The sequence below is a fragment of the Salminus brasiliensis genome, chromosome 14 (assembly GCF_030463535.1).
Source record: "Salminus brasiliensis chromosome 14, fSalBra1.hap2, whole genome shotgun sequence".
Lineage (NCBI taxonomy): Eukaryota > Metazoa > Chordata > Actinopteri > Characiformes > Bryconidae > Salminus > Salminus brasiliensis.
This window is the reverse complement of record NC_132891.1, coordinates 30,930,523-30,956,943: the sequence shown is the minus strand read 5'-3', so window position 1 is coordinate 30,956,943 and position 26,421 is coordinate 30,930,523. Positions and strand designations below refer to the sequence as shown.

Below are 26,421 nucleotides of genomic sequence, written 5' to 3'. Positions count from 1 at the left end.
ATTGCAGCTGTAGCCACTAAGCTCGACAGAACCCAGCAGACATGAGGTTTCAATTTGACATCAAAATGATTTTGGACAGGCGTTGAATTTTAGTTCACGATAAAAATCGTGTTGACGTGAAAAAATAATGCTGGCTTAGTACCAAACCCCAGCGTTGTACAGACGTTCAGTTTTGGTTGGAAATCAAAGTCAAATATTTATCCAGAAATCCAACACAGGGCTGCTATCAAGCTGGACGTTGGACAGATGCTGAATTTTGGTTACTGACCACAATGATCTAAAAAACAGCCACATATCAAGGTCTTGATTGGTATTTCATGTAGTGTGTTCCCATAAACATCATAAAGTTTAGCAGATGTTGGGTTTTGGTCTCCATACCTAACGTCTACATGTTGGTATTTTATGTAAATATGATGTTACAGTATGTGACGTTTGGAAGACGTTGGCCTTTGGTTCATTCATCTACAATGAATTGACACTGGCATTAGATGCTGTCCTGACATTGAATTCTGTCAATGTTGGTCACCAGCTGGAAAGGCAGCATGGAGGTACCAGTAGTGGAGCATGGGACACAATCTAACAAACTAGAGCATCTTCTTGTATCCCCGTATCAATGTCATCTGCAAGTTTTTTTTTATTACTTCTGAGTTCTGAGTTCCTGATTACTGAGTGAGATTTTAAGACCTGGTAAACCCCCCTTCCGATGATAAAATTCAAAGGTCAGAGGAACTTTTCAAAGTGCTTTCAGCACTTTATGACACACACAATTCAGGATGGGCTGTTTGAATTCTCTGGCTAATGCAGAAGGTGAACATGACGTCTACGTTTATTAGCCTCCATATTAGAAGCTAAGCTAGAAGTCATAATTTCCATCAGGGGGATTTCCCTGATGCATGCTAGAACTGCTAGTTTTAGGTTGGAAATGCCCCTTTTAGAGATATCTCTGTAAACTCAGTCTGTAAAAGGTAGTGATTTTTAAAGAGCTTAACTCTCCTTAGCTGATAGGAGGCAATGCTTTGCCAACAGGGTCAGTGATGACCATGGCAAGTGTGCTGTGGGCTGTAGTAGCTACATTTAAGGCTTATCATGGCATTCGAAACCTGGCCCACATGTAGCCTACCATTTGATATGTTTGTACAGCCTAAACCTGGCCCAACTTTAGCCAGCTGTGGCTGCGATCAAGCGCCCAGAGTAAACACAAGCCTGAGTGTGGCCCAGAATTGTGCCGGCCGTTTGCTTTCTTGAGCAGACCACCATAAAACGATCAGCTATCAGAGCGGCTCTTTGTCGGGGCTAATAAGCTAACGATTTTTTAGCTGGCAGGCAATTGAGCAGGAACGTACTGGTCGCAGCTTTACGAAGCTGTAAATCACAAAAGGTAGGCAGCCCAATTAAAAAAGAGCCTAAATCCATTCCTGTAATAAAGTAGCAGTTTCCCAACTCGTCGTTTCTCTCTCATCTGACTCACACAAACACATCCAAACGCTTTGGTGAAGCTGAGCTTCGTATGGACTTGCTAAATTGCTCGTCACCGTCAGCAAAGCTGGCATCTGTTTAATCTCAGAAGAACTCCTCGAACAAAGCTGTGCGAGACTTGAAACTCGCCAGGGTTTGGAAGGGGGAGGGAGACAGAGATGACAGACACTGATGGCTGTCTACCTAGCCGCAGGCACAAGGTGTTTTTTTACTGTGAGTGTGTGTGAGTGTGTATGTTGGCAGCAGCTCCTGCTCAGTTCCCAAACACACTCTGTAATTATGCCCTGCCATAACATGCTCCTCAATGCATACGTCGCCCACAGTAATACAGGTTCATATCTGCTGGATGAAGTTCTGCGATTTAGCACACCTGATTAACCCTGGCAACTTACACAACACCAGGGAAACACAAGGTTTTAGGGATTTTTTTTGGGGGGGGAAGAGGGTGACATTATTTAGCGCTTAATATCATACGCTCAACGCGTCAACATGACCCAAGTGTCATATGTAAAATGATTTATTATTGATACCCACTGCTGGTGAAAATGCACTGCTTGTGCAAATTTAACACCTCAAATTGAGGCCTAACTGAATCTGCAGTGAAACACACTTTCCTAATGTTTCTCTTTCTCCAAATTAGAACCATTCATGTTACGTTTGGCATAGCAACTATCATCTCCTACCAGATAACCTACCTGCTTTCCTACCACATTCAACCAGCACGCTTCTGCTGCTCTCCCTAAGTGAACGTTTCTGAAGGTCTGCAGTTGAAAAAGTTGATGTTTTTCAATGGAAGCAATTTCTTACGGTGTGGCGGCATCTGGCGGCAGATTAAGGAACTGCAGCGAAAACACATGAGGCCTGAAGCCCAAGGTAAGAGCATGAATAGCTATCTCGTTATTGTTGGGCTTTAGTATCTCGTTATTTCGACTTAATACAACTTTTAAGACTCTTAATAAATGTAATCAGTACTAAAATGTTTCTTTAAGAGATTATCAGTGTTTTATCGCAGGCCAGAGTTCAGAGAGGTTCAGAGATTTTCCACAGGGCGGGACTGAGCCACAGGGGGCGCTCAAGAGCGAAGCAGAGGGGACCTTAACCGACCCCTGTGCTGTGTCCCAGATGGCAGGGCTGCGAAGAAAATCGCTGAAACCGGTCTTGAAACCAGAACAGTCAGTTAGCTGCATTTGAGACCAACAGAAATACCAACCAAACCTGATGTACCACAGTTTTTTTCTTCAGTAATATTACATATAAACCTGCTCAGAAGACACGCGTAGGTTCAGTGTGTCTGTAAGTGTCTCTACAACTCGTTTTGAACAATTGGTGGAATTCCCCCGCAATTACAGCCTGTAGCCACTAGATGGCGGCGTTTCACTGTTTATTACCTTAAACAGGCATTTGCCTGTTGTTCTGTAGCAAGGGTTCCTTATAGAACTGCGTCCATCTGTCTACACTGTACGGACAAAAGTATTGGGACACCTGCTCAATTATTTGTCTGCTAAATAAATGGCCTTAAATGTAAATTTGTAATTTTTTTTAAAGGGTCTACCCTGCTTTTGTTAAAGTAACTATACTGCCTTTACTGCCCAGAGAATGATTTCTACTAGAGCATTGCTGTGAGGATTTGATTGCATCCAGCGACCAGATCCAGCATTATTGAGGTCAGGCTGTTGGATGATCGCCACCCCACCTCATCCCCAAGTCATCCCAATTCCCCAGTATCATTCCAAAAGTATTGGAGACCCCTCTAGCCCACGCCTGGCAAGAACCACAAGAACTCAAACAACAGGTAGAAGAACAAGTGTTAGGACATGAGGATTTCTCTTAATCGCGCACGAGCATAAATGCAAACCTCAGACGACTCTAAATATTGGCGAGATCTCGAGAGTCTTTTTATTATTATTATTTTTTTTTTAAATAAGCGCGCCGACGCGCGCGCGCAGCAGCAGCAGCAGCAGCAGTCACGGTGAGCCCCGCCCGCAGTCCACGTGCTCGCGCCCCCTGCCTCCATTCTCTCAGCTTGCCGCACGCGCCCTGCTTTGCATAAAATGTGTGTCAGTAGGGCAGAGATGTGGCCGGCACATGCAGAGCGCACATGCACGGTTGGCTTTACGCGGCTCAGCAGCGCACGCGCTCCAATGAGAGCGGAGCGCGAGGAAGTCAAGGAGTGAGCGAGATAAAAACCCCCCCTCGCGCCACAGAGGAACGACAGACGTTTAAAGTGGGTCCTTGAAAAGCAAAACAAAACAAAAACAAGCCAGTCACATTTCCCAGTCACCTGAAAACGTGAGGCGCGCGCGCGCGTGTGTGTGTAGAGAGGTGTGTGTTGGTAGGTGTGCAGCTCGAGTTTGACACTTCAGCCCCTGAGATGCTCATGTCCAGCATTGCTCTGAGCGCACGAGCACAGGTAGCTGCGAGTTAAACAGAAGCCCGGCGCGCGCACCTGGAACCGAGCTGGACACGCGCTCCTGACGGGGTAGTTTTCGGGTTGTTTTTCTTTTTTTGAAACTGAGCGAGTGGCACACTTGCCTCGTGCCCTGTGCTCGCTCCGTCTGGCTCGTGAATGCTCTGTTCACCGGTGTTTCGTGCAACTTTCACCTGTTTCGGTTCTGCAGCCGAGAATCTGAGACTGACTTGAAGACTGAAGTGAATTTACTGAATTTACTAAAGCGCGAGACACACACATCAAGGATGGACAACAGTCCCGGTGAGTAACGCAATGCTGTTCATCTGTTTGTTTATTGTTTACTGATAAACAACAATATGATGAATTATGATGATGGTAATGGCAACACCGTTGTTAATATTGATACTGAGACTAGTAAATAATAATAATCATAGTCATTTAATATTAATACTACAACTAATGACAGCGTTACTGAATAGCAGTATTCATACTAATACTGCTGTTACCACTAATAATGATCATGTAATACTGATACTAATACTGACATTACCACTAATAATGATCATGTAATACTGATACTAATACTGCTGTTACCACTAATAATGATCATGTAATACTGATGCTAATACTGACATTACCACTAATAATGATCATGTAATACTGATACTAATACTGACATTACCACTAATAATGATCATGTAATACTGATACTAATACTGACATTACCACTAATAATGATCATGTAATACTGATACTAATACTGACATTACCACTAATAATGATCATGTAATACTGATGCTAATACTGACATTACCACTAATAATGATCATGATGATTGTAATGCTGGTACTTATACTAAGACTTCTATTGCCATTACCACTAATAATGATGATAATAATAATGACAACAATAATGATATTAATACTGCCATTACCACTAATAATGATGATGGTAAAACTGATGCTAATACTGATGATGATGATGATGATGATGGTAAAACTGATGCTAATACTGACATTACCACTAATAATGATGATGGTAATACTGATGCTAATACTGATGATGATGATGATGATGATGGTAAAACTGATGCTAATACTGACATTACCACTAATAATGATGATGATGATGATGATGGTAATACTGATGCTAATACTGACATTACCACTAATAATGATCATGTAATACTGATACTAATACTGACATTACCACTAATAATGATCATGTAATACTGATACTAATACTGACATTACCACTAATAATGATCATGTAATACTGATACTAATACTGACATTACCACTAATAATGATCATGTAATACTGATACTAATACTGACATTACCACTAATAATGATCATGTAATACTGATACTAATACTGACATTACCACTAATAATGATGATGGTAAAACTGATGCTGTCTTCCTTTACGTGAAGAATGTTGTGCTCGTGCTCTGGTATACTTTTACAGTGCATTGGCATCCCTGTATTGTCATATTTGCAGTCTGCCGTCTGAACACTGATTGTTTTAATGAATGGCGGTTTGCACGTTATGGGATACTTTATCGCGTGCTTAAAAGTTCAGTCTGGCTGCAAGGTGGATACATGCATATGTCAAGCGCCCGAGTTGATGTTCAGCTGGACGGTAGTCGTGTCTGCAGCCGTATGCTCAGTGCTAATGCAGCTACAATCTGAAGAAGTGCCGTAGGCTAAGCAAAGGCTCGCTCTGTCACACCCCATGAAGTGGCTCTGCAGCTCTTAACAGCTTCCAGTGCACGCGAAAGTTGTTTGGGGGCGCCCCCTACAGGCCAAAGACGCAGTGGACAATGGCATAAATCTGTCTTATCATCGTTGTAGCCGGATTTGCCCCATATGAAAAGGCACGCGTATTACTTAAAGGCTCCACCGCAGAGGCCTGGGCTCAGTGGGACACAGTGGGGCAGTGCTTGGCCCCCTTAAGGGCCACGGGTCCTGCTGTATTAGGCGCATTAGTCCACTTCTTGACCGTTAATTGAGGTGTGTGTGTGTGTGTGTGTGTGTGCGGGGGTGGTGGTGGTGGTGATTCATTTCCAAAGTCACGTTCCTGGACAGGTGATGCGGGCACTATCTCGTGCGCGCTCGCGCCCTCTTGACTTCTTGGACTCGACGAAAATCCTGCTTTGCACATGTGCGACTAATGTGTGGCACGCTAAACATTACCCCCCCCCCCCCCACACACACACACACACACACACCCTTTACCAGCTACAGTAATCTCTCATAATGTACACCGGGTGAAAAGGAAACGTCACGTGACTCGGACGGTCACCTATGAAACGCTGCCCAGGCATATGACGTCAGAGTGTGCTTCATTCGTGATTTATTCCTCACTATTTAACCCCAGTATCCTGACATGGGATTAAAAATCACATTATTTTACACACAACAGTCTTGGGTCATTGCAGTGCAGGTGATGATACTATGCTACATGTATCTTCATAAATATATGAAATAATAAATAAAAGACAAACAGATGAAACACACAGCTCTACTGACCCTATTGATCATCACCCAAGAAATCCAATATTATGGTCCAAATATATAAATACAACAGGACCTGATATTGAATTTTCACTCCTATGCTTCGTTTAAATTCATATGTAATATTTACTCATCTGAATGTGTGCAGTGCTGGCGTCTATAAAGCCATGTAGCACTATAACGGCAGGAGTGCTGGACTGTTGGCATGTTGAGGCCAGACAGGCAGAGGTAAAAAGTAACGGCAGGCAGTGACCTATTATACGCTGCCCAGACATATAACGCAAGAGTTGTAGTTATGATTTATCCTTCACTATTTACATTTTGATTTTTACAGTCCCGTGCCATTGTAGTGCAGGTGGTGATACTATGCTAGGTGGGGGGGGGGGGGGGGGTAACTCTGTAAGGCACTATAAATATAAGTATAAATATAAACAAAAGGTTGTAACACACAGCCCAATCCACCCAGTCGACCCAGTCTAATGTGCAGGTTTTGCTCGATTATAATATAAAAGTCTGAACATTGTATATTGTATATTTAGTATTTCCTAATTATAATTTACTGTATAATGTTTACCTTTTAACTATGCATTGGCCTACCTTGTATTTAGGCATGTTACAATATAATATCAAATACATAATAAATATATATTGTATCGCACTGAAGCACATTGTGTCATCGTGTCGTGATTAGCAGGTTAGCTTGAAGCTAGTGTAGTCACCTTATTTCGGACATTTTTCTAAGCGGACGTCTGGACGTTTGGGTGTAACGCTTTCAACCACAGATGCAGGTCCTCTTCTTTGGAAGGCGGCGAATAGTTATATGGTGCTCCACAACACTCGTAACACTGTTGTTCAAGTGCAATGTTCCTCTTTTTACAGTTACTGTGACTCTCTCTAACTATTAAACCACCTACTGTATGTGTATTACCGCTGTGGTTGTAATTTACCACAGTATCAAGTGATCTGCTGTCGCACCGGACGTTCTACACCAAATAAACAGATGGTCCCCGTTTGGCTATGTTAGCTTGTAGCTACTGTTAGTTTGTGGCTAATACGTTAGTTTGTAGCTAGTCTAAAAGCGTGTAGCTAGTGTGTTACTCTTTAATTAGTGTGTTACTTTGTAGCTAGTGTGTTACTCTTTAATTAGTGTGTTACTTTGTAGCTAGTGTGTTACTCTTTAATTAGTGTGTTACTTTGTAGCTAGTGTGTTACTCTTTAATTAGTGTGTTACTTTGTAGCTAGTCTAAATGATTGTATCTAGTGTGTCAATTTGTAGCTAGTGTGTTACATTGTGACTATTACGTTAGTTTGTGGCTAGTCTAAAAGCGTGTAGCTACTGTGTTAGTTTGTGGTTAGAGTGTTAGCTTGTATCTAAAATGTTTTGTAGCTAGTGTATTATTTTGTAACCATTATATTAGCTTGTAGCTAGTGTATTATTTTGTAACCATTATATTAGCTTGTAGCTAGTGTATTATTTTGTAACTATTATGTTAGCTTGTAGCTAGTGTATTATTTTGTAACCATTATATTAGCTTGTAGCTAGTGTATTATTTTGTAACTATTATATTAGCTTGTAGCTAGTGTATTATTTTGTAACTATTATGTTAGCTTGTAACTAGTGTATTATTTTGTAACTATTATGTTAGCTGGTAGCTAGTGTATTATTTTGTAACTATTATGTTAGCTTGTAACTAGTGTATTATTTTGTAACTATTATGTTAGCTTGTAACTAGTGTATTATTTTGTAACTATGTTAGCTTGTAGCTAGTGTATTATTTTGTAACTATGTTAGCTTGTAACTAGTGTATTATTTTGTAACCATTATATTAGCTTGTAGCTAGTGTATTATTTTGTAACTATTATATTAGCTTGTAGCTAGTGTATTATTTTGTAACTATTATGTTAGCTGGTAGCTAATGTATTATTTTGTAACTATTATGTTAGCTTGTAACTAGTGTATTATTTTGTAACTATTATGTTAGCTTGTAACTAGTGTATTATTTTGTAACTATGTTAGCTTGTAGCTAGTGTATTATTTTGTAACCATTATGTTAGCTTGTAGCTAGTGTATTATTTTGTAACTATTATGTTAGCTTGTAACTAGTGTATTATTTTGTAACCATTATGTTAGCTTGTAGCTAGTGTATTATTTTGTAACCATTATGTTAGCTTGTAGCTAGTGTATTATTTTGTAACCATTAAGTTAGCTTGTAGCTAGTGTACTATTTTGTAACCATTATGTTAGCTTGTAGCTAGTGTATTATTTTGTAACCATTATGTTAGCTTGTAGCTAGTGTATTATTTTGTAACTATTATATTAGCTTGTAGCTAGTGTATTATTTTGTAACTATTATATTAGCTTGTAGCTAATGTATTATTTTGTAACCATTATGTTAGCTTGTAGCTAGTGTATTATTTTGTAACTATTATATTAGCTTGTAGCTAATGTATTATTTTGTAACCATTATGTTAGCTTGTAGCTAGTGTATTATTTTGTAACTATTATATTAGCTTGTAGCTAATGTATTATTTTGTAACTATTATGTTAGCTGGTAACTAGTGTGTTAGTTTGTAGCTAGTCTGAAAGCTTGTAGCTAGTGTGTGTGTGTGTGTGTGAGAGAGAGAGAGAGAGAGAGTGAGAGAGAGAGAGAGAGAGAGAGAGAGAGTGGGAGAGAGTGAGAGAGAGAGAGAGAGTGAGAGAGAGAGAGAGTGAGAGAGAGTGAGAGAGAGAGTGAGAGAGAGAGAGTGAGAGAGAGTGAGAGAGAGAGTGAGAGAGAGAGAGAGAGAGAGAGAGAGAGAGAGTTACTACATAATCCAGACTACTAGTGCAGAAAACCCGACATCCTGTTTACACAGCATTACGTGGCGCTAATGCCACAGTGCAGAATAACGCATGCTAACAGTGCTGTTCGTCACCCCCTCCACCCTACTCTCCTTCCCTCCCTCCATCCATCCGTCCATCAGTCCATCCTCCACCCTGCTCTGGTTAATTCCTCCTGTTCAGCTCCAGCAACAGCAGCTCGGTCTGCGCGCTCAGTGACTCTCTGTTGCCTCACGTGGACGCGCTCGTTCAGCCGCGTGCGGCGCGTGATCCCCGGGGCACCCCCCCCCCTCCCCCCCTACACACACACACAGCGCGCTCCTTTCACGGACTCTTGTGTTTTGCTTCTGCGGGTAGGGGAAACAGGGAGCTTGGTCAGTGGGTCAGCGGCGAATCTGCGCGAGGAAGCTCGGCGCCTCGTCACGTTGTCCCGCCTCATGCAGCTTCTGTTCCCCGCCCCCCCCCTCCCACCGAAAGCCAGCGGGGGCTGTTTGTATTAGCGCGAGCTTTCCAGTATAAACGCACACCCTTATGACAGGTGTCCTGACATGCACATACAGCGCAGCGCGTGAGACAAACACTAGTGACCACAGTCATTGGCAAGTTCAGTGAAATGACTAATAGTGTAGGATACTGTAGCTATACTGGGGCTCACATGGGTGGGTTTCAGGTGGGCATGGGCTCCATCGTTACAGCCCACCTTAATCTTAATGGGTACCATCTAGGCCCTGTTTGCAGTGTACAACCCAGATGGGCCCATGTTTAACACCTCCTGGTCCCATCACTGACCCTGGTGGGCATACATATGTAGGGAACCATTCTGGTTCCTCGTTGGGCTGCCCATACAGCAGGCCCCACATGGGCATGTTAGCTGGGTCTCCATTACAGAAATGGTTCTTTAGGGCAGTGGTTCCCAACCCTGGTCCTGGAGGGCCCCCCCTGCTCTGCACATTTTCCCTGGAGGGCCTCCCTGCTCTGCACACAAGGCTACAATATAGAACTACAATATATAGCCCTTATTTGCGCAGCATGCATAATATATGCGATAATAATAGATGTGTACACTGTCTATAGGTAGCACATGTTCCTAACCCTAGTCCTGGAGAACCTGTTCCACACACTGTAGTGTGGTCTCTGCTCTGACACACCCACTTTGACTCAGGAATGCTTTGGTAATAAGCTGATTAGTTGGATCAGGTGTTCTCGGGCAGGAAAGCATTGAAATGTGCAGGACAAGGGGGTTATTCCAGGACCAGGACTGAAAACCACTGATGTACAGTACTGCACAGAGGCCTTAGCCTTTGCTCATGGTGGAACTGAACAAATCCATAGAGTGGCTGGAGTCAGGAACCAACCCTCACACTGTGTTTCTCTAACCAACAGCTACTCTAACCAGCTGACTACTGCTCATGTTTATTGGCATTCCAGTGCTTTCACAACCAAAAAGACTAAAACTAGGTGCACCTACATTGGCCACTTTATTAGAACCTCTTTATTAGTTTATTGCTCAGTAGGTACTGAATTTGGGATCTAATTTGGGATCTTTAATTATTCAATAAGTAGTAATTATTCAGTACATACTAATTTAGTACCTTCTGATTATTCAGTACCTACTAATTATTCAGTAACTATTTATTATTCAACAAGTACTAATTACTCAGTGTCTACTAATTATTCAATAAGTATTGATTATTCAGTATCTACTAATTATGCAGTACCAACTAATTATTTAGTATCTATTATTCTGTTTCTACTAATTATTCAGTAAGTAGTGATTACCCAGTATCTACTAATTATGTAGCACATACTAATATTTCAGTATCTACTTATTATTCAACAAGCACTATTTATTTAGTACCTACTAATGATTCAATAAGTAGTGAATATTCAGTACCTACTAATTATGTAATACCACCTAATCTTTCAGTATCTGCTTATTATTCAACCAGTACCCATTATTTTGTTCAGTATCTACTAATTATTCCGCATCTGCTAATAATTTAATAAGAATTATTCAGTATCTGCTTTTTATTCAATTAGCACGAATTATTTAGTACCCATTACTTATTCATTACCCACCAAATATGCCTGGGATAACCAATACTAACTGTGCTTGAAAAAAGCTATAGCCTCTAGCTGTGTAAGGCGCACCGAGCTTATTTGCCCTTCACAAATTGTAATCAGGGACCCTTTTATCCACTGTCATGCAGGCTGTAGGACATGCTGCTCTCTTGATATAAATATAGCTGATATTCATTTCACTGGCATACATATAAAAGGCCTGAGTGGCTGCTTCAGACAGTTGACTGTGGCTTTGACCTACTTGGTGAAGCGATTTCTCGCTTTATTAATCAACGCTGAAATTCTCACGTTGATGGAGCGGTGTGCTGTGTACGCGTGCCCCCTCACCACACACATGCATCACTTCAGCATTACTATCTCCTGCCGAGCCCTGACTTCTCACATGTTTGGAAGTCTACAAAGTAAGAGGCAGCAGATTGTGCATCCCACACCTCCTGGAAAACGGCAACGTGAAAATGGGATATGGAGAAGGGTGTTACTTTTCTTGCGTGACACAAAGACACAAAGAGAGAGAGGGTGAAGGGCGATGAAGAGGAGCTGGAGTGAAAGTGCCAGAAAGGAGGGGGGAATTATTGTGGAGCGCTCACGTTCCTGTGCCTGCCTCTCTACTCACTGGCAGATTAGAGTTTGCACGGGTAAACTAAGCTCATGATGAGCTGCCGGGGACCTGCTGATTCCTCATTTAACACATGCGTTTCCACTGACCCCGATTTGCACTACGTCAAGCAAGTTAGATCTTCACCTAGCCTGCAGAGATCATGCTTGGGTCAGAGCTAACTTGGTATAAAGGCAGTCTTTGACATGGTAACACATATTGGATGCTGTGCGAGGCAAACTGTGATAGGCATTTAGATATGCTATTAAAGGGCCCATATGCAACTATTTGTACCATTTGTATTGCATCCCCCCTTATAGAGGATCAGTTCTGATGTTTGTGTGGTTCTCTGCACTAAAAAAAAAACAATTAATATGGTCTTTTCAACCATTTTTATGTAGATTTCTATGTTATCCCCTAAAATGAAAAATTTTTTTGTGGTTGTTTTTTGTTATTGCACCTTTAAGACTGTTCTGATTGGGTGCCCTGTATTGAGTCTTATAACATTGGTGCAAACTGGCAGGACTAACACTGCAGTAGGCTGAGTAGGTGACTGTATACTGTATGTAAATGTGCTGTTTTTTTGTGCCTTGTCTGATTGGTGCTCTGTATGTACTGGCAGGGCTAAAACTGCTGCAGACTGAATAGGGAGATGTACTGTATGTAAATGGGCTGTTTTTTGTGACATAACAGAAACAGCATATTTAAAAATGTAGGACAGCTATATGTAAAGCTGATGTTCTGAAGTGGTGTCCTGCACTAAGCATCATTCAAAGAGCAGTCCACTACTCTTGACTTCAGAGAAAACAGGCAGTACTAAAAGTGCTGTGGGATAAATTGTGCAGATCTACTGGCTGCCATTGCACTGGTTTTGTGACATCACAAAAACTGCACGGCCTGTTTCGACAACGAGTTTCCCTATATTGACTGTTGTGCACAGTAGGAAATCATACGTTTTGGGACTATTTTGAAATTGTAGCCATGTTTACATACTGCCAGTGGCTCAGTCGCAAGTGGACTGGTATTTGTGACATTGTTTACGTAGCATATTCAACTCCTTTATTTAAAAGAATCAGACAACTGCATGCTATTAGCCCTTTAAAGACTAGTTTGGAGCAGTGCCATTTTGGTTCCATAGAAAAATAATCAACGTTTTATAGTAGGTGGATGTTTTTATCCTTTGTCAACACACGGGATTGGATTCCTGTATGAGTAGCTGGATGTTTATCCCTGACTGCATATTTCCATGAAACGCTCAGCGCTCACATGCATGCCCAGGTGTTTGTGTGTGTGTGAGTATTTCCGTTTGGGTGTGGCTGCTGAGCTGGGTAGGGCTGACGGGATGAGTGGCATGGCAATCTCAGGTAGGGCTCACAGTCACACGTCTGTAAGGTCAGGCACGGCGGTGTGTCAATAATAAATCCACCACACACGTGCTGCCTGAGGGATTAGAAAAACACTTGAGCTAAACAAATGCCATGTGCACGAGGAAACACCAGCGCCGGGAAGGGGAGGGCCAGGCCGGAAAGAGCTACCAGGGGAGGCGTGCGCTTGTTTATAATTTCCTCGCTGACATGGCACAGCTTCTGCACTCACAGCTTCCTAGGAACCTCTCCCTGTTATTTACCTGGCAGCCATGAGGAGCCACTACAAGGAACAACAGGAGGTAGAACGTTGTTGAAGGCCATGGGCAGAGCGAGCCACACGTTTTTTCTGTTTATCTTCGGCGGTCGACATGTGCCCTCGGAGCGCCCATGTGTTCACATGGTGCTGTTTGTTTCAACAGCTTCCCAGGGAGCTTGCACATGGCACGTCCCTGCGTCCGAAACCCAACCGAATGCTTCAAAAACAGGAAATGGGAATGGCGCTTTGTCCCAGTCCTGCAGGGAACAGGCAGTAGGGTCCACTACCGAGAAGTGTTTATGCGTTATCGATTAGCTCATGAACTTTTTACACAGTTGCTGTGTAGTCCCAGTCCAAAACTTCAGTGTTTACTGAGGGCCCTGGTGCCCTAAAGTACATCCAGCTTGGGGAAGGGTGAGGCCTGTATCCCAATAATGTTATTCTTGAAAGAATACTTGGTTGAACAACATGAAGACATAATAAAGCAGAGAAAAATCGTTATATGAGAACATGTTCTTTTAAAAAATCTAATAAAATTCAGTGAAGAAATACAAATGAATTAAATCGATATCAATAAATCAGTGAACAATGATGTCATGATGAAATATTTTGAAGATTTTTGCAGCTAATGTCGTGATAAACTGGAAAATAAAACAAATAAAATAACTGTTCATGCTCCTGCCGATTAAACATATTTGGGAGTATTGCAATAGGCTAAATATACCAAGACCCTCAGGACCCTCTCTGGGCCTAAGCCTTTTTTTTACCTTCAGTAGATATATGAGAAGAATGACGTAGTCTCACAGTTATATAAGGTTACAAAAATCAGTCGATATGTGATGCAATATACAGATATTAGGACTTCATGTGTAATGGGAATTTCGGTGACGTGTGGCTGTTTGTCAGAAAGCTTTTACTGACAATCTACTAATATGATAAACACATATACATTAATTTGCTCCTAGCAAAGAATTCTCTAGTTATCTCCTTCCTGTCTTTCTATCTGATCTCCCTTAATCTTAATCTCTCTCCCATCTCTCTTTCTCTTTCTCACGATCGCATTATCTTCCCCACTGTCTGCTGAGCTTCCCTGCACACTTACTAAACTTCCTCAGACTGATGGTCTGATGCTGCACCTTTCCAGCCTGCTTAGGCCTTCAGTGGTGCAACGCTGAGGTGGCTCTAGAGCTTCTAAGCAGGATGAAGGATGGGTCCTGTAGCAAGTCTAGTCTTACACACTCATTCTGTGGGGTAGCACAGGGTTCCAGTAGTCTGAGCATGACAGCCTACTCTTCAATGCTTAGCCTGTTTAAAAACAGCTCATTTTAATGTTAGCACAGCAACTGGCTTCAGCGGGGATGAAGATATCAATATTGGTATCAGGAGAGCAAAAGTGGTACTTTACCATCTTCTGCCCGATCATGATAAAGATATTCCACAGCCAGTCATCGCAGTACTTGCACGAACCTGCCAGACATTTGTGTATTTCTGAGACAGTGGTTTTATCACAGTCTTGTCTCACAGCATATCTGATGCTCCTAGCAAAGATTAGACTAGATATGGCCTACCACAGAATACCTCCAAAAGGGGGTGGCACAGAAATGGCAAAAGTCACAGTTCATAACCTCTCAGTATCTGAACTACTTTTTAAAAGGGGGTTTACTGTTAAAAGGAAGGAGGCCGGGGGGCACAGCCAGTGTACAGTGTCACTTCATGTGGCCACAACCAGTGGACAGCGTGGTGTCCCACATTACCCCCCATATCCAGACCCCCCCCCACACACACACACACACACACACACTCTCTGATACAAATCTCTGTTGCTTCACAGCTGTTGAGCTGTCAAACCCCCCACCCCCCCATGGCACGCAGCACATTCTACCCAAACGTGACTCTTCGCCCGTCTCTTTTTTTTCAAGCCGCGCGTTACAGTACTGTACTGTAAAGACGCCGCGAGCTCAGCTCCGCGGAGTCCGCAGGCCCTTAATGCCGCGCTCGCCGAACGCGCCTGCACGAGACTGCGGATTTCGCGCGGCCGCTAACCGTGTCACGGGTCCATGTGAGGCGGCGGTCAGGTGTCGTGCCGTGAGCCGGCGCTGGGCGCCCTGCCCGAGGAGCCGGGGCTATTATTGGAGCGCGCGAGGGAGGGCGGCAGGACTCGCGGCCACGTGACGCAGCGCTTCTTCTTCTTCTTCTTCTTCTTCTTCTTCCTCTTCTTCCCAGCCACTGCCGGCGCGCACGCGCATGCGGGAGGCCCCGCGGAAAGAAGCGACAGGGAGAAAGTGGGAAAGTGACGGTGGTTACAAGCACGCAACCCCGTCTCGCGCTGTAAACGGAAGCGTATCAGCTGTTTGTCGTAATGAACGCGCTTTGTTTCCTCGCGGACGGCCGGCTGGCTAATTGGGCGGCCTGGACATCGCGAGCTCTGTTGCTGAGCTACCGGTGTTATTTATAGCACGTGCGTTCGTTCCGTCTGAGCGAGCAATTATGCCCGAGCGCGAGGCAGCGGTGCTGAAAACACGGAATCTCTCTCTCTCTCTCTCTCTCTCTCTCTCTCTCTCTCTCTCTCTGTCTCTCTCTCTCTCTCTCTCTCTCTCTGCCTGTCTCTCTCTCTCTCTGTCTCTCTCTCTGCCTGTCTCTCTCTCTCTCTCTCTCTGTCTCTCTCTCTCTGCCTGTCTCTCTCTCTGCCTGTCTCTCTCTCTCTGTCTCTCTCTCTCTCTCTCTCTCTGCCTGTCTCTCTCTCTCTGTCTCTCTCTCTCTCTCTGCCTGTCTCTCTCTCTCTCTCTCTCTCTCTCTCTCTGTCTCTCTCTCTCTCTCTGCCTGTCTCTCTCTCTCTCTCTCTCTCTCTCTCTCTCTCTCTCTCTCTCTCTGCCTGTCTCTATCAACTATCTCTCTATCTTTCTCTCATGCTCGCTCACTCCTATCTCTCATCCTCCCTTCTCCCCTGTCTCTTAATCCTCTGCTCGCTCTCTCTCTCTCTCTCTCTCTCTCTCCTTTTATCTCTATCCTATCTTTCTCTTTCCTCTGTCCTCTCTCTCTCTCTCTCACACACACACACACGATTTGTAAAAAAATGCATTGCCTTCCCCACTTTCTGCTTAATTTCACAATGACAGCTCACCCCAAGCCATGTTTGAGCTTCCCTGCACACTTACTGAACGTCCTCACATGACTCTTGGTCTGATGGTGTGATGCTGCACCTTTCCAGCCTGCTTAGGCCCTCAGTGGTGCAACGCTGAGGTGGCTCTAGAGGTTCTAAGCAGGATGAAGGATGGGTCCTGTAGCAAATCTAGTCTTACACACTCATTCTGTGGGGTAGCACAGAGTTCCAGTAGTCTGAGCATGACAGCCTACTCTTCAATGCTTAGCCTGTTTAAAAACAGCTCATTTTAATGTTAGCACAGGAACTGGCTTCAGCAGGGATGAAGATATCAATATTGGTATCAGGAGAGCAAAAGTGGTACTTTACCATCTTCTGCCCGATCATGATAAAGATATTCCACAGCCAGTCATCGCAGTACTTGCACGAACCTGCCAGACATTTGGGTGTTTCTGAGACAGTGGTTTTATCACAGCCTTGAATCACATCTTATCAGCATATCTGATGCCCTAGTTTAGATATGAAAATGGTGGCTGAGATGTACAGTAATGATAATAAAGTGGGTTACTGTGATGCATGCACAAGAAAAAATCAACCCAAATTTTTGCCATTGACCAATATGTTGTCTAATAACATAATCCTTGCCCTTGCAGGAGGTGTTATCCTATATGCTGGCTCCAATAGCAGTGGCAGCCCTAGCCCAGGGAGTCCGTCCAGTGGGTACCAGACCCAGTCACCCTCTTCACACTCCCAGCCCTCTTCCCCAGAGGAGGTCACCTTCACCGAGATCGGGGCCCTGAAGCAACGCAGCAGTGGAGGGACACCCCCCTCTCCCAAGCTGGTGTTCCAGTTCCCAGAGATCTACAATGGCTCCACAGCAGCCTCCGGCCAGCATTCCTACTCGCACCCCATCGCAGGCAAAAGGCCTTGTGGCTTCACGGGCACCTTTACCAGTAAGCATCTGTTTTCATTGTCCTTAAGGAGAACAAGGTCAGTCAGAACACTGACCGAATCTGTTCCTGCTTTGCTTTCCTCACTCGTTCCCCCTCCTTCTCTCCCTCTCTGTGCAGAAACAGGAGGCATGGTTCTGCTCTGCAAAGTCTGCGGTGACATTGCGTCAGGATTCCATTATGGCGTGCACGCGTGCGAAGGCTGCAAGGTAAGGCTGCAGCTTCCCAGTCCGTGCACCATGCATGTTCTGACACACCCACTCCAAGTTAGAAGGGAGGTGTTAGTTAGCGTATTAGCAGGATGAGGTGTGCTGGAGCAGGAAAAACACCAAAGTAGAGACCTTAGGATGGAACCTGGGGAAAATGCTCCAGGTTTACAAACTTGCTAAACTGATTTGGACCAGAGCAAACATCACACCAACGTCAACGTAGGGCCTGTATGGGTAGCTGAACTGAGAATCAGAAGGTTTTGTCCATGGGTTCCATGGTGGCCCCACATATGGATGTCCACCAGGGTCAGTGATGGGACCAGGAGGGTTTAAACATGGGTTGTGCACTGCACATGGGGCCTAGATGGTACCCAAGTGAGATTAGGGTGGGTGCCAGTAACAAAACATAAAAACCCACTTAAGAGTCCATGCCCACCTGGAACCCACCCATGGGAGCCTCACATGAGCTGGGTATTATTGTATGAAAAGACCAAGAGTATAATACAGTATAATGAAGTCCTTGCATCTCAACGTGCCTCCTGATGTTCCCTCTCTCCAGGGCTTCTTCCGCCGCAGCATTCAGCAGAACATCAACTACAAGATGTGCGTGAAGAACGAGAACTGCCTGATCATGCGCATGAACCGCAACCGCTGCCAGCACTGCCGCTTCAAGAAATGCCTGGCTGTCGGCATGTCCCGTGACGGTGAGTCTCAGTAACCCCCTAGGCGCTACCGAAAACAGTGCCACAGCAGGGCTTCCGAAGGCCCAGAACAAACAGATCCCACACCCCCACCTCTCAGCCTAGATTCCCCATTTAGATTTTGCACTGCTAGGAAGTTTCTTTTAGCTTAGGTGCAGCCTTGCTGCTGTCTTTGTCCTGCCCTTTGCAGTCCATTCTCCTCCTCCTCCTCCTCCTCTTCCTTCGTCTCTCCATACCTACATCTCTCTCGCTCTCGGAGCCGGTTTAGCCTTCCTTCTGCAAACTCCCTAAGCTCCCCCTCCCTGGCCCTTCCAGAGACAATGATTTATGAGAGCTGGAGTCATGCAGTCCCTTAAGCTATCTGTCATCTGGAAAACTGCAGCAAATACAAGAATTATTTTGGGAAATTGGAACGCAGGCAACTTGATTACCCCGTATGCGCCCTTATAATATCTCCGGCAATTAATAGCTTGCCGCTGCAACAATGAAGCAAGAGATGCACAAAAAGAGGTCCCCAACCCTTTAGAGGAACAAGGTTTCCTCTATTTCCTGTTTGTCTGTGTTTTTAACACAAGGGGAAAAAATCCGACATTCCATACCATCAAATTGAAGGGCTGAAGGCACTCATATCTCGGCCCTGAAAACGCAACATGATGCACGTATGACACTTGCACATTGTGACCTACTTAGCAGGTTAGGTTGCGGCTCTCCTCTTCTCATCAGTGGCATGCCCATGCTGTCAGCGAGCCACGGAGCATGGGCAGATCTGTGTGAACGTGTGGGGGTGAAAGTGCGAGTGGGTTATGATGGGGCACCAAGAAGAAAATGGGTGAGCGATGCAGCGCAGGAGGCAAACATTCCTGTTGACCCTCTCCACGGTGGCTCTTGAAAGAGAGTCAAAAACCGCAACCTAAAAACCCCTTTCTTTCGTTGCACCCATTGCACAAACAGGAAAACCTCATGCAACTGCCTCGTTTCCACATTAAACCCAGCGCCCTGATTTTAGTTCAGGCAGTTGTGTGATTTTGGCTTTGTGATGGAGGCAGATGTTCAGTTTGACACGATGGCATGGTTTCGTTTCCGCTGCCACCTTGCTATTTGAGAAACGCCAGTCCTCAGGATGGGACTAAATGTGTCACACAGTGTTCTGCCTCAGTGGAGCATAACAGAGTTCAGTCCTCGCAGTTGCCCGAGTTGCTTGTTGGGCTCACACAGTTGTACGAGGTGCCTAGCATTCCTTAACATGAAGGTAGGGATGTGCGAATCAAGGATTTTTGACCCCCTTCCCAAACCAATCCGAGTCTCTTAATGCTGACGGCCAATAGCAATCTGAACCGATCGGAACTTTGTACAAATGGTAAAATCACTATTTTTAAGTAACAGTTTCTATAATCAGACTAGATTTTAAATGGATTTTCTTTGCTTTTTTAATGACCTTCAAACTCTATAGACTTTTAAAAAAGTGGAACTTCTGGAGGTTTTTCAGTTTGAAACTATGGAGGAACCTCTTAAGGTTCTTTGAGGAACCTTCAAATAATGCCTGGGTCCATCCCCGATCCCACTTTTGAAACAGACCCGGACATCCCTACACAAAGGTGATCAGTTTGGAAGACGATATATAGACGCTGATTCTTCAGTAATCTAAGAGACCTACACTGATGCAGATTAGGTCTTGCATGCTTAGGTCTGTGCTTTAGTTCGGTTAGTTTCGGCTTGAGTTTAGTGAGGCTATACTGCCCAGTGTTGCCTTCGCTGTTTGCCTGAGCATCCAGCACCCTCTACAGCCCAGAGCTGGTGCTGTAGATCTTCCTTCATTCATCTAACACTACTCTTGTCTAACGCTTGTCATGTATAATTCTGCTTAGCTTTTCCTCTTCACCGCTTCACTCTCTTGTCCTTTCCTTCTCTATGCCCTCTTCTCTACTTCTATCCTTCGCTTTGTGTGCCCTGTGCTCTTCATCCTCTAACAGTCATCAGTCTTCCTCCCCATCGCTGTGGCATTCTCATCACGCTCTGGCCCACTGCCCTACTTAATGGTCAAGAGAGGCAGCAAAAGAAGAGAGGTGAAGAGGGAGAGAGCGCAAGTGAAAGAGATAGAGAGGAGGGACAGAGAGATTGAGAGTGGGGGATGCAGCATATGGTAGGATAGGGGCTATTTTTAACCTCACCAGCTGATGGATATACTTGGAGAGGGGGTGAGAAGATGGGAAGTGAAGAGAGGAGAAAAGAGAGTAGGTGGAACAAACACCCTTTTCTTGTATGTCCTGAATTAATCGTACATGCCTCCGTAGCATGAAATGGGTCTTTCATTGGGAATTCTGCTCTCTATGATCCAGTATTAGGCTTGGTCTGTGTCTAGAAAGCTATCTAGAAATCTGGCCCTTAGTGGCACACACTAACCTCACAGTGTTCCTTTGATTCACTCACAGCTGTGCGCTTCGGCCGCATCCCTAAGCGTGAGAAACAGAGGCTGCTGGATGAGATGCAGAGCTACATGAACAGCCTGAACGAGTCGGCCAGCTTGAATATGGCATCCTCTCCTCCCCGTGTGCCCCCGGCCAGCCCCATGGAGATCCATCCCAAAGAAACCATCAGCTCCATGGCCAGAGCCTACCAGGACATCTTCCCAGGTGGTCAAGACCGCCTGAGCAAGAGGGTGGACCGCATCAACACCAGCAGCAGCAACAGCAGCAGCGTGCCAACCTCCTTTCATAGCAGCCCTTCTCAGGAAAGCAACTACACTCATGCCAACACTCCTGCAGCGTACCACTCTGGTGCTCCCGTTGGCTACACGGCACCTGCTCTCTGCCCAGTAGTTCACAGTGACAACAAATGCCCAGTGTCCTCAGTGGACAATCGCTGTAGCTACTCCGCTTCCTCCAATCAGAACCACTGCCAGTCTGCGGTCAGCCCGTCTGTGCAGCCCAACCAAGCCAATTACAGCAACGGGTTCCTGCCTGGGGAGATGCAGTCTCAGACCTCATGCCCTTGGAAGCTGGATGCAGGATCCAAAGTCCTGGTGAGCAGTGCTTTGAGTTGTCATGCTAAATGTGCACTAGGAGAGACATAGGCCAAAATGTCATGCTGTTATGTAGATCTTATGTAGATTTCACCGTCCCTTCCTTTAATCGTTGAAACCCTTTATCCAGGCCTGTCCCCTGAACGCATGCCCAGTGTCAGCCCCAGGGGTCTCCAGTCAGCAGGTGTGGGAGTCTTTCTCCCAGTGTTTCACCCCAGCAGTCCGAGAAGTGGTGGAGTTTGCGAAAGGCATCCCAGGCTTCCAGGACCTCTGCCAACATGACCAGATCATGCTGCTCAAAGCAGGAACTTTCCAGGTACGGATGACCCACTTCTGCACCAACGATCCTGCATCATTCATTCCAGCCTTCCTAACCTCGTAGTCTGTGATGACTTAGCCTGTAAATGAATGATGCTAGCCGCAGATGCTCATGGTTGTGCAATCCTCTGTTCTTGTGCCAGGTGCTGATGGTGAGGTTCTGCTCACTTTTTAACCCGAAGGAAAGGACAGTGACTTTCTTGAACGGACAGGCCTACCCGCTGGCTACTCTGCGAGTGCTGGGCATGGGCTCATTACTGGATGCCATGTTTGAGTTCAGTGAGAAGCTGGGCTCTCTCGGCCTGGAGTCTGACGAGATGGCGCTTTTCATGGCAGTGGTGTTGGTCTCAGCTGGTAAATAAGCATTTTTGAATATTAAGACGACGTCCAGGTTGTTCTTAAAGAGAAGATCTATCTTCCTGCAGGTTTTACCTCCAACCCAAGTCTGTCTAGATGAATCAGGTGGATGGAGCTAAAATCTGCAGGATGTTAGATTTCCAGTAGCGGTCTTGTTGGCCTCTATTTCAATACATGCTGGGTACTAATGTAAGGCTGATGGATGCAATGCTGTGCTACAAAATATGACGTCTAAACTACCATGCAATATTCTAATATGCAGTATAATCATCTCTTCACAGATCGGACGGGTGTCTCAGATACAGCAGCTGTAGATCAGCTACAGGAGGGTCTCATCCGGGCGTTGCGGGCCTTGGTGACCCGACGCCACCCCAACGACAGCACCCTGTTCCCCAAGCTGCTGCTGCGTCTGCCAGACCTGCGCACCCTCAACAACCTGCACTCTGACAAGCTGCTGGCCTTCCGCATCGACCCCTGAGTCGGCTGCACCAGCTGACCAGCCGCGACTGGCCAGTTACAGCAGGGATTCTCTGGTTCAGAGGATGACTGCCTGTTGTAAGAGTGGATCAGGCTCTCTAAGGAATATTTTATCAGGAAGGACAAACCATGGAAAGACATTTGTCTAAACTGATCTATGACAAGACAAGACTGACTTTCCTTCGCTGATCATTTTCCGTCTGTCACTCAAGCACATGCAAAGCACCGCGGGTTTTCCAAGAATCACTGCTCTCATTTGAGTCATCAATAACCAGCTTAACGATAGAACTGTCAAGGAACTTTTGCAAGACCATACGAAACAAGTTGGTCTCCTTCTTGGCCCATTCCTCATTTGTTCTTTTCCAGCACAGCCCTGCGGCCTGCCACCAAGACCACAATATAGAGTAGATGATTAAAAGAATAGGGACCATTTAATGCTGAGTGTGTATGTATGTATGTATGTACGTATGTGCCTGTATGTGAGAGAAATGCAAAAAAAATGACCATGTACATAACACATAGATATTACAGTGATTTGACTCATGTCATGTAGAAGTTTCAGACGTTTCAGACGTTATTCAACATGTGTAACCTTTGTTAGCGTGACCGCAACATTATATAGCACAGCTCCAACTGTATCAACAAGCACGAGCACTCCAGTTAACGCTTTATTTGGAAGGAACGGATGGAAGTAATATCCTTTCTGGGATACAGTAACACGAGTGTCATATTTCTTCAGTTATCTTTTCTGTTATTTGTCAAGTTGAATACAGTACATTGTCATTACTCTTGGGAGACAAAACCAGCAGCCACCCTCCCCCAAGCATGTCAGGTTTTGTAGATGCTTATTTTTTGTTTTTGTTTTTCCCGCTGTAAATATTTTGCACACCTGCAGGTGTGTGTGATTTAACTGTTCAGGGTTGGGCAGGGTTTCCCAAAAGCGTCGTAGCACGAAGACGACCCTCAAATGGTTGAGCAAGCATCACACTGAACACTCCCTCTGCCAGTTAAGATGAGCTTAACCCTTAAGAAACCTTAAGGAAACTGGGTGAACCCTTGGATTTCAATGGATTTCAGAGTCAGAACAATGTACGTCAAAGCTGTATTTTTTGGAGAGTTATGTCTGACGGAGGTGGGGGTTTGGGTGCCTTTGGAGGAGATGTTGTTGTTTGTTGAAAAGAAACCCTCGCCAGGTTTTTCCAAAGTTCCGAAATATCAGATCATCTTGACACCAGCAGAGTCCTCTCGCAGCCTTTACTGAGATTTCAAGGTTTTATCAAGACATTTGGACTGTCGTGCAGGACATTTCATTGGACGAGACTATTAATGTTTGTTAAAACAATGCAATGTGATCATGCTGATGTATATTTTGTAAATTATATTCTTCCATAGAAACAAGATAAATATGAGATTATCTTTATGGTGGTGTGATGATTGTTTTTTTTCCTCAGAAAAATTTACTCAGAAAGTCCAGTGGGTCCTGAATTTACATTAAATCCATTTCATACAAGCTTATTATACCTCTATATGTACGTCGTATATAGTCTTAATTAGCATACTGTTATATATACTCATTTAGGATCATTATGTTATTATTTTGACATCTGCATTTCATTTTCCCTCAGATTGTTTATATTTTATTATTAGTTTCAGTGGCAAACTTAACTTTTAGACATAGTCCTTCAGTTCAGGCCATAAATGTTAAAGCCTGAGGTAAAAACACCTCTATTATGCAAATTTGTGCTAACCATCTTGTAGTATTGCAGTAGCCTAGTATGTTAGCGCTAAGCTAAAGTAGCACTACGTTCTACATTAAATACGGTTTGATTTAAAGTTTGTAACAGACAATACAGACACATTTGACCTCAAACTCAGCAGTTCAACAGTGACCTTCTCAGTTAAGAGCCCCGGCACAAGGCTGCAGCCACTGTTTTCCTAAAAAAGAGCACTAGTCTAATTAGGCTAGCACTTGTAATTACAGCTAGTGTTTTTACAATTTAATACATTTAATGTAGAAGTGCTGAAATTGGTGCTACCCATTGGAAACCGGAGCATGATTAATAGTCAATTCTGCCCATTACTCTTTAATTATGTTATGCAATGTCATAGTCCTTCATATCTACCAGTGAAGTCCTTACCTATGGCAGGCATGGATACTTGACTGTATCTGTTGAGATACCACTATGGAAAAGGTTCTGACAATTTTCCATTTTGTGTTTAACACAACAAGATTTGAATCTTTCTTTGCCAAAACAAAATACCAACGTCATTATATTGAATAAAAATTATGTAATTACAGACAGTATTTCCCAGAATCAGGCCTAGAAAGCCCCACGGATAATACTGTACAGTTGCTGTCTAGTTCTGCCCTTCTGAAAGGCGATTTCTCTTTTCTAATGCAAAACAACAGCTAGTTAAAAGCCCCTGGCCACAGATGTGTGGACACAAGTAAAAAAAAACTCTAACCAGGGGACTTTAAATGTTGTTTCAGCCTCACGCTGCCAGTAGGCCTGTGAATAACAAGAATACTACCCAGGTTTCCCAGACCTAGATTGAGCCTGAACCTAAACTAAGTGGGATTCTTAAATGGTGGCCACCCATTGACACTGCAACCTAGGTTAGGACATCAGGAAATCAGTCCAAAATGACATCTGCTTGCACATGATGCAGGTGGGACAACCACTTCAATTCCACATTGTGTAAGATGTTGAATAGCACCCCTACTAGCAATAAGCTCAAAATAACCACTGAACCACTGAACGCCCACCACATGTGCACACCAGTTGTTGGACCCCGAACAGACAGGATCCTACAAAGAGAAGAACCCTTTCTCAGTCATTACTTTCCTCACGGCTATATTGAATACAAATTATGGCAGACAGATCAAGGTCACAGAACTATTGATTAAAAAGAAGACTGACATTTTCTTAATTAGTCAGCGTATCCTATATACCACCACCGCCTCTGGAACACACACTGAAATACTGTGGCCTATGCGGCAGAATGGCTTAGGAAATTAATTCATTCGCAGGTTTGTTTGTTTGGTTCTTTGGCTAGGAGGAACAATCTGGCTGCTTAACTTTAATATTCAATTATTAATCTTTAGGTGTATTATCCAATCACTTTAGTAACTAACTGAAACATGCAGCTACAAGAATGAAGACGGTGGTGCTCAACCACTGAGAGCGCCATAGAGTTTAGGGGTTAAAACCTAGGCCAAAGATAATTCTTAGTACAGTTGATCTCCAAAAGGCATAAAGCTAAAGAGAACATATTATGTTTTAGCATTTTAAGCAACACTAGGAAGGAAGCATTATGCAGAAGTTTCAGCTCGGGTTCTCAGAACTTAAGTACCTTGATAATCATCTTCAGGAAAGGCCAGATGATGCAAATGTCAAAGCTTTATACACACATCAAGATTCAAAAGTCTATTGTCATGTGCACAGCAGAATCACTGTACAATGAAATTCTTACATTGCAGTTCCTGCATTTACACTAAGTACACTTAGTAGGTTCCTCTAGGCAGCTGCCTACAGCACTCCTGCACAAATATGACCTTCATGGAAGAGTCTTCCCAAGAAAACCTTTCGCCGTTCGCTGGTTGTTCTACTTTGAAGTACTTTTGGTAGGCACTGACCACTGCATACCGGGAACACCAAACAAGTACTGTCTGCTGTTTTGGAGATGTTCTGACCCAGTTGTCTAGCCATCATAATTTGGACCTTGGCAAAGTGTCTCAGATTCTTGCGCTTGCCCATTTTCTCTG

The 26,421-nt window shown here is 44.2% G+C and overlaps 1 protein-coding gene across 2 annotated transcripts; it reads left to right on the top strand.

The window, feature by feature from the left end:
• The first annotated feature begins 3,730 nt into the window (after positions 1-3,730).
• nr1d4a (nuclear receptor subfamily 1, group D, member 4a) lies at positions 3,731-24,055 on the top strand. Of its 2 annotated transcripts, XM_072696480.1 has the most exons (8): positions 3,731-4,186; positions 17,278-17,577; positions 17,695-17,783; positions 18,343-18,487; positions 20,914-21,503; positions 21,634-21,819; positions 21,965-22,175; positions 22,460-24,055. In XM_072696480.1, exons 1-8 carry the CDS (start codon positions 4,171-4,173, stop codon positions 22,654-22,656), a joined length of 1,734 nt encoding a protein of 577 aa, XP_072552581.1. In that variant the 5' UTR covers positions 3,731-4,170; the 3' UTR covers positions 22,657-24,055. The 2 variants fall into 2 exon arrangements, with proteins under 2 accessions (XP_072552581.1, XP_072552580.1); XM_072696479.1 differs by lacking the exon at positions 3,731-4,186 and having other exon boundaries at positions 16,360-17,577.
• Positions 24,056-26,421: the final 2,366 nt, after the last annotated feature.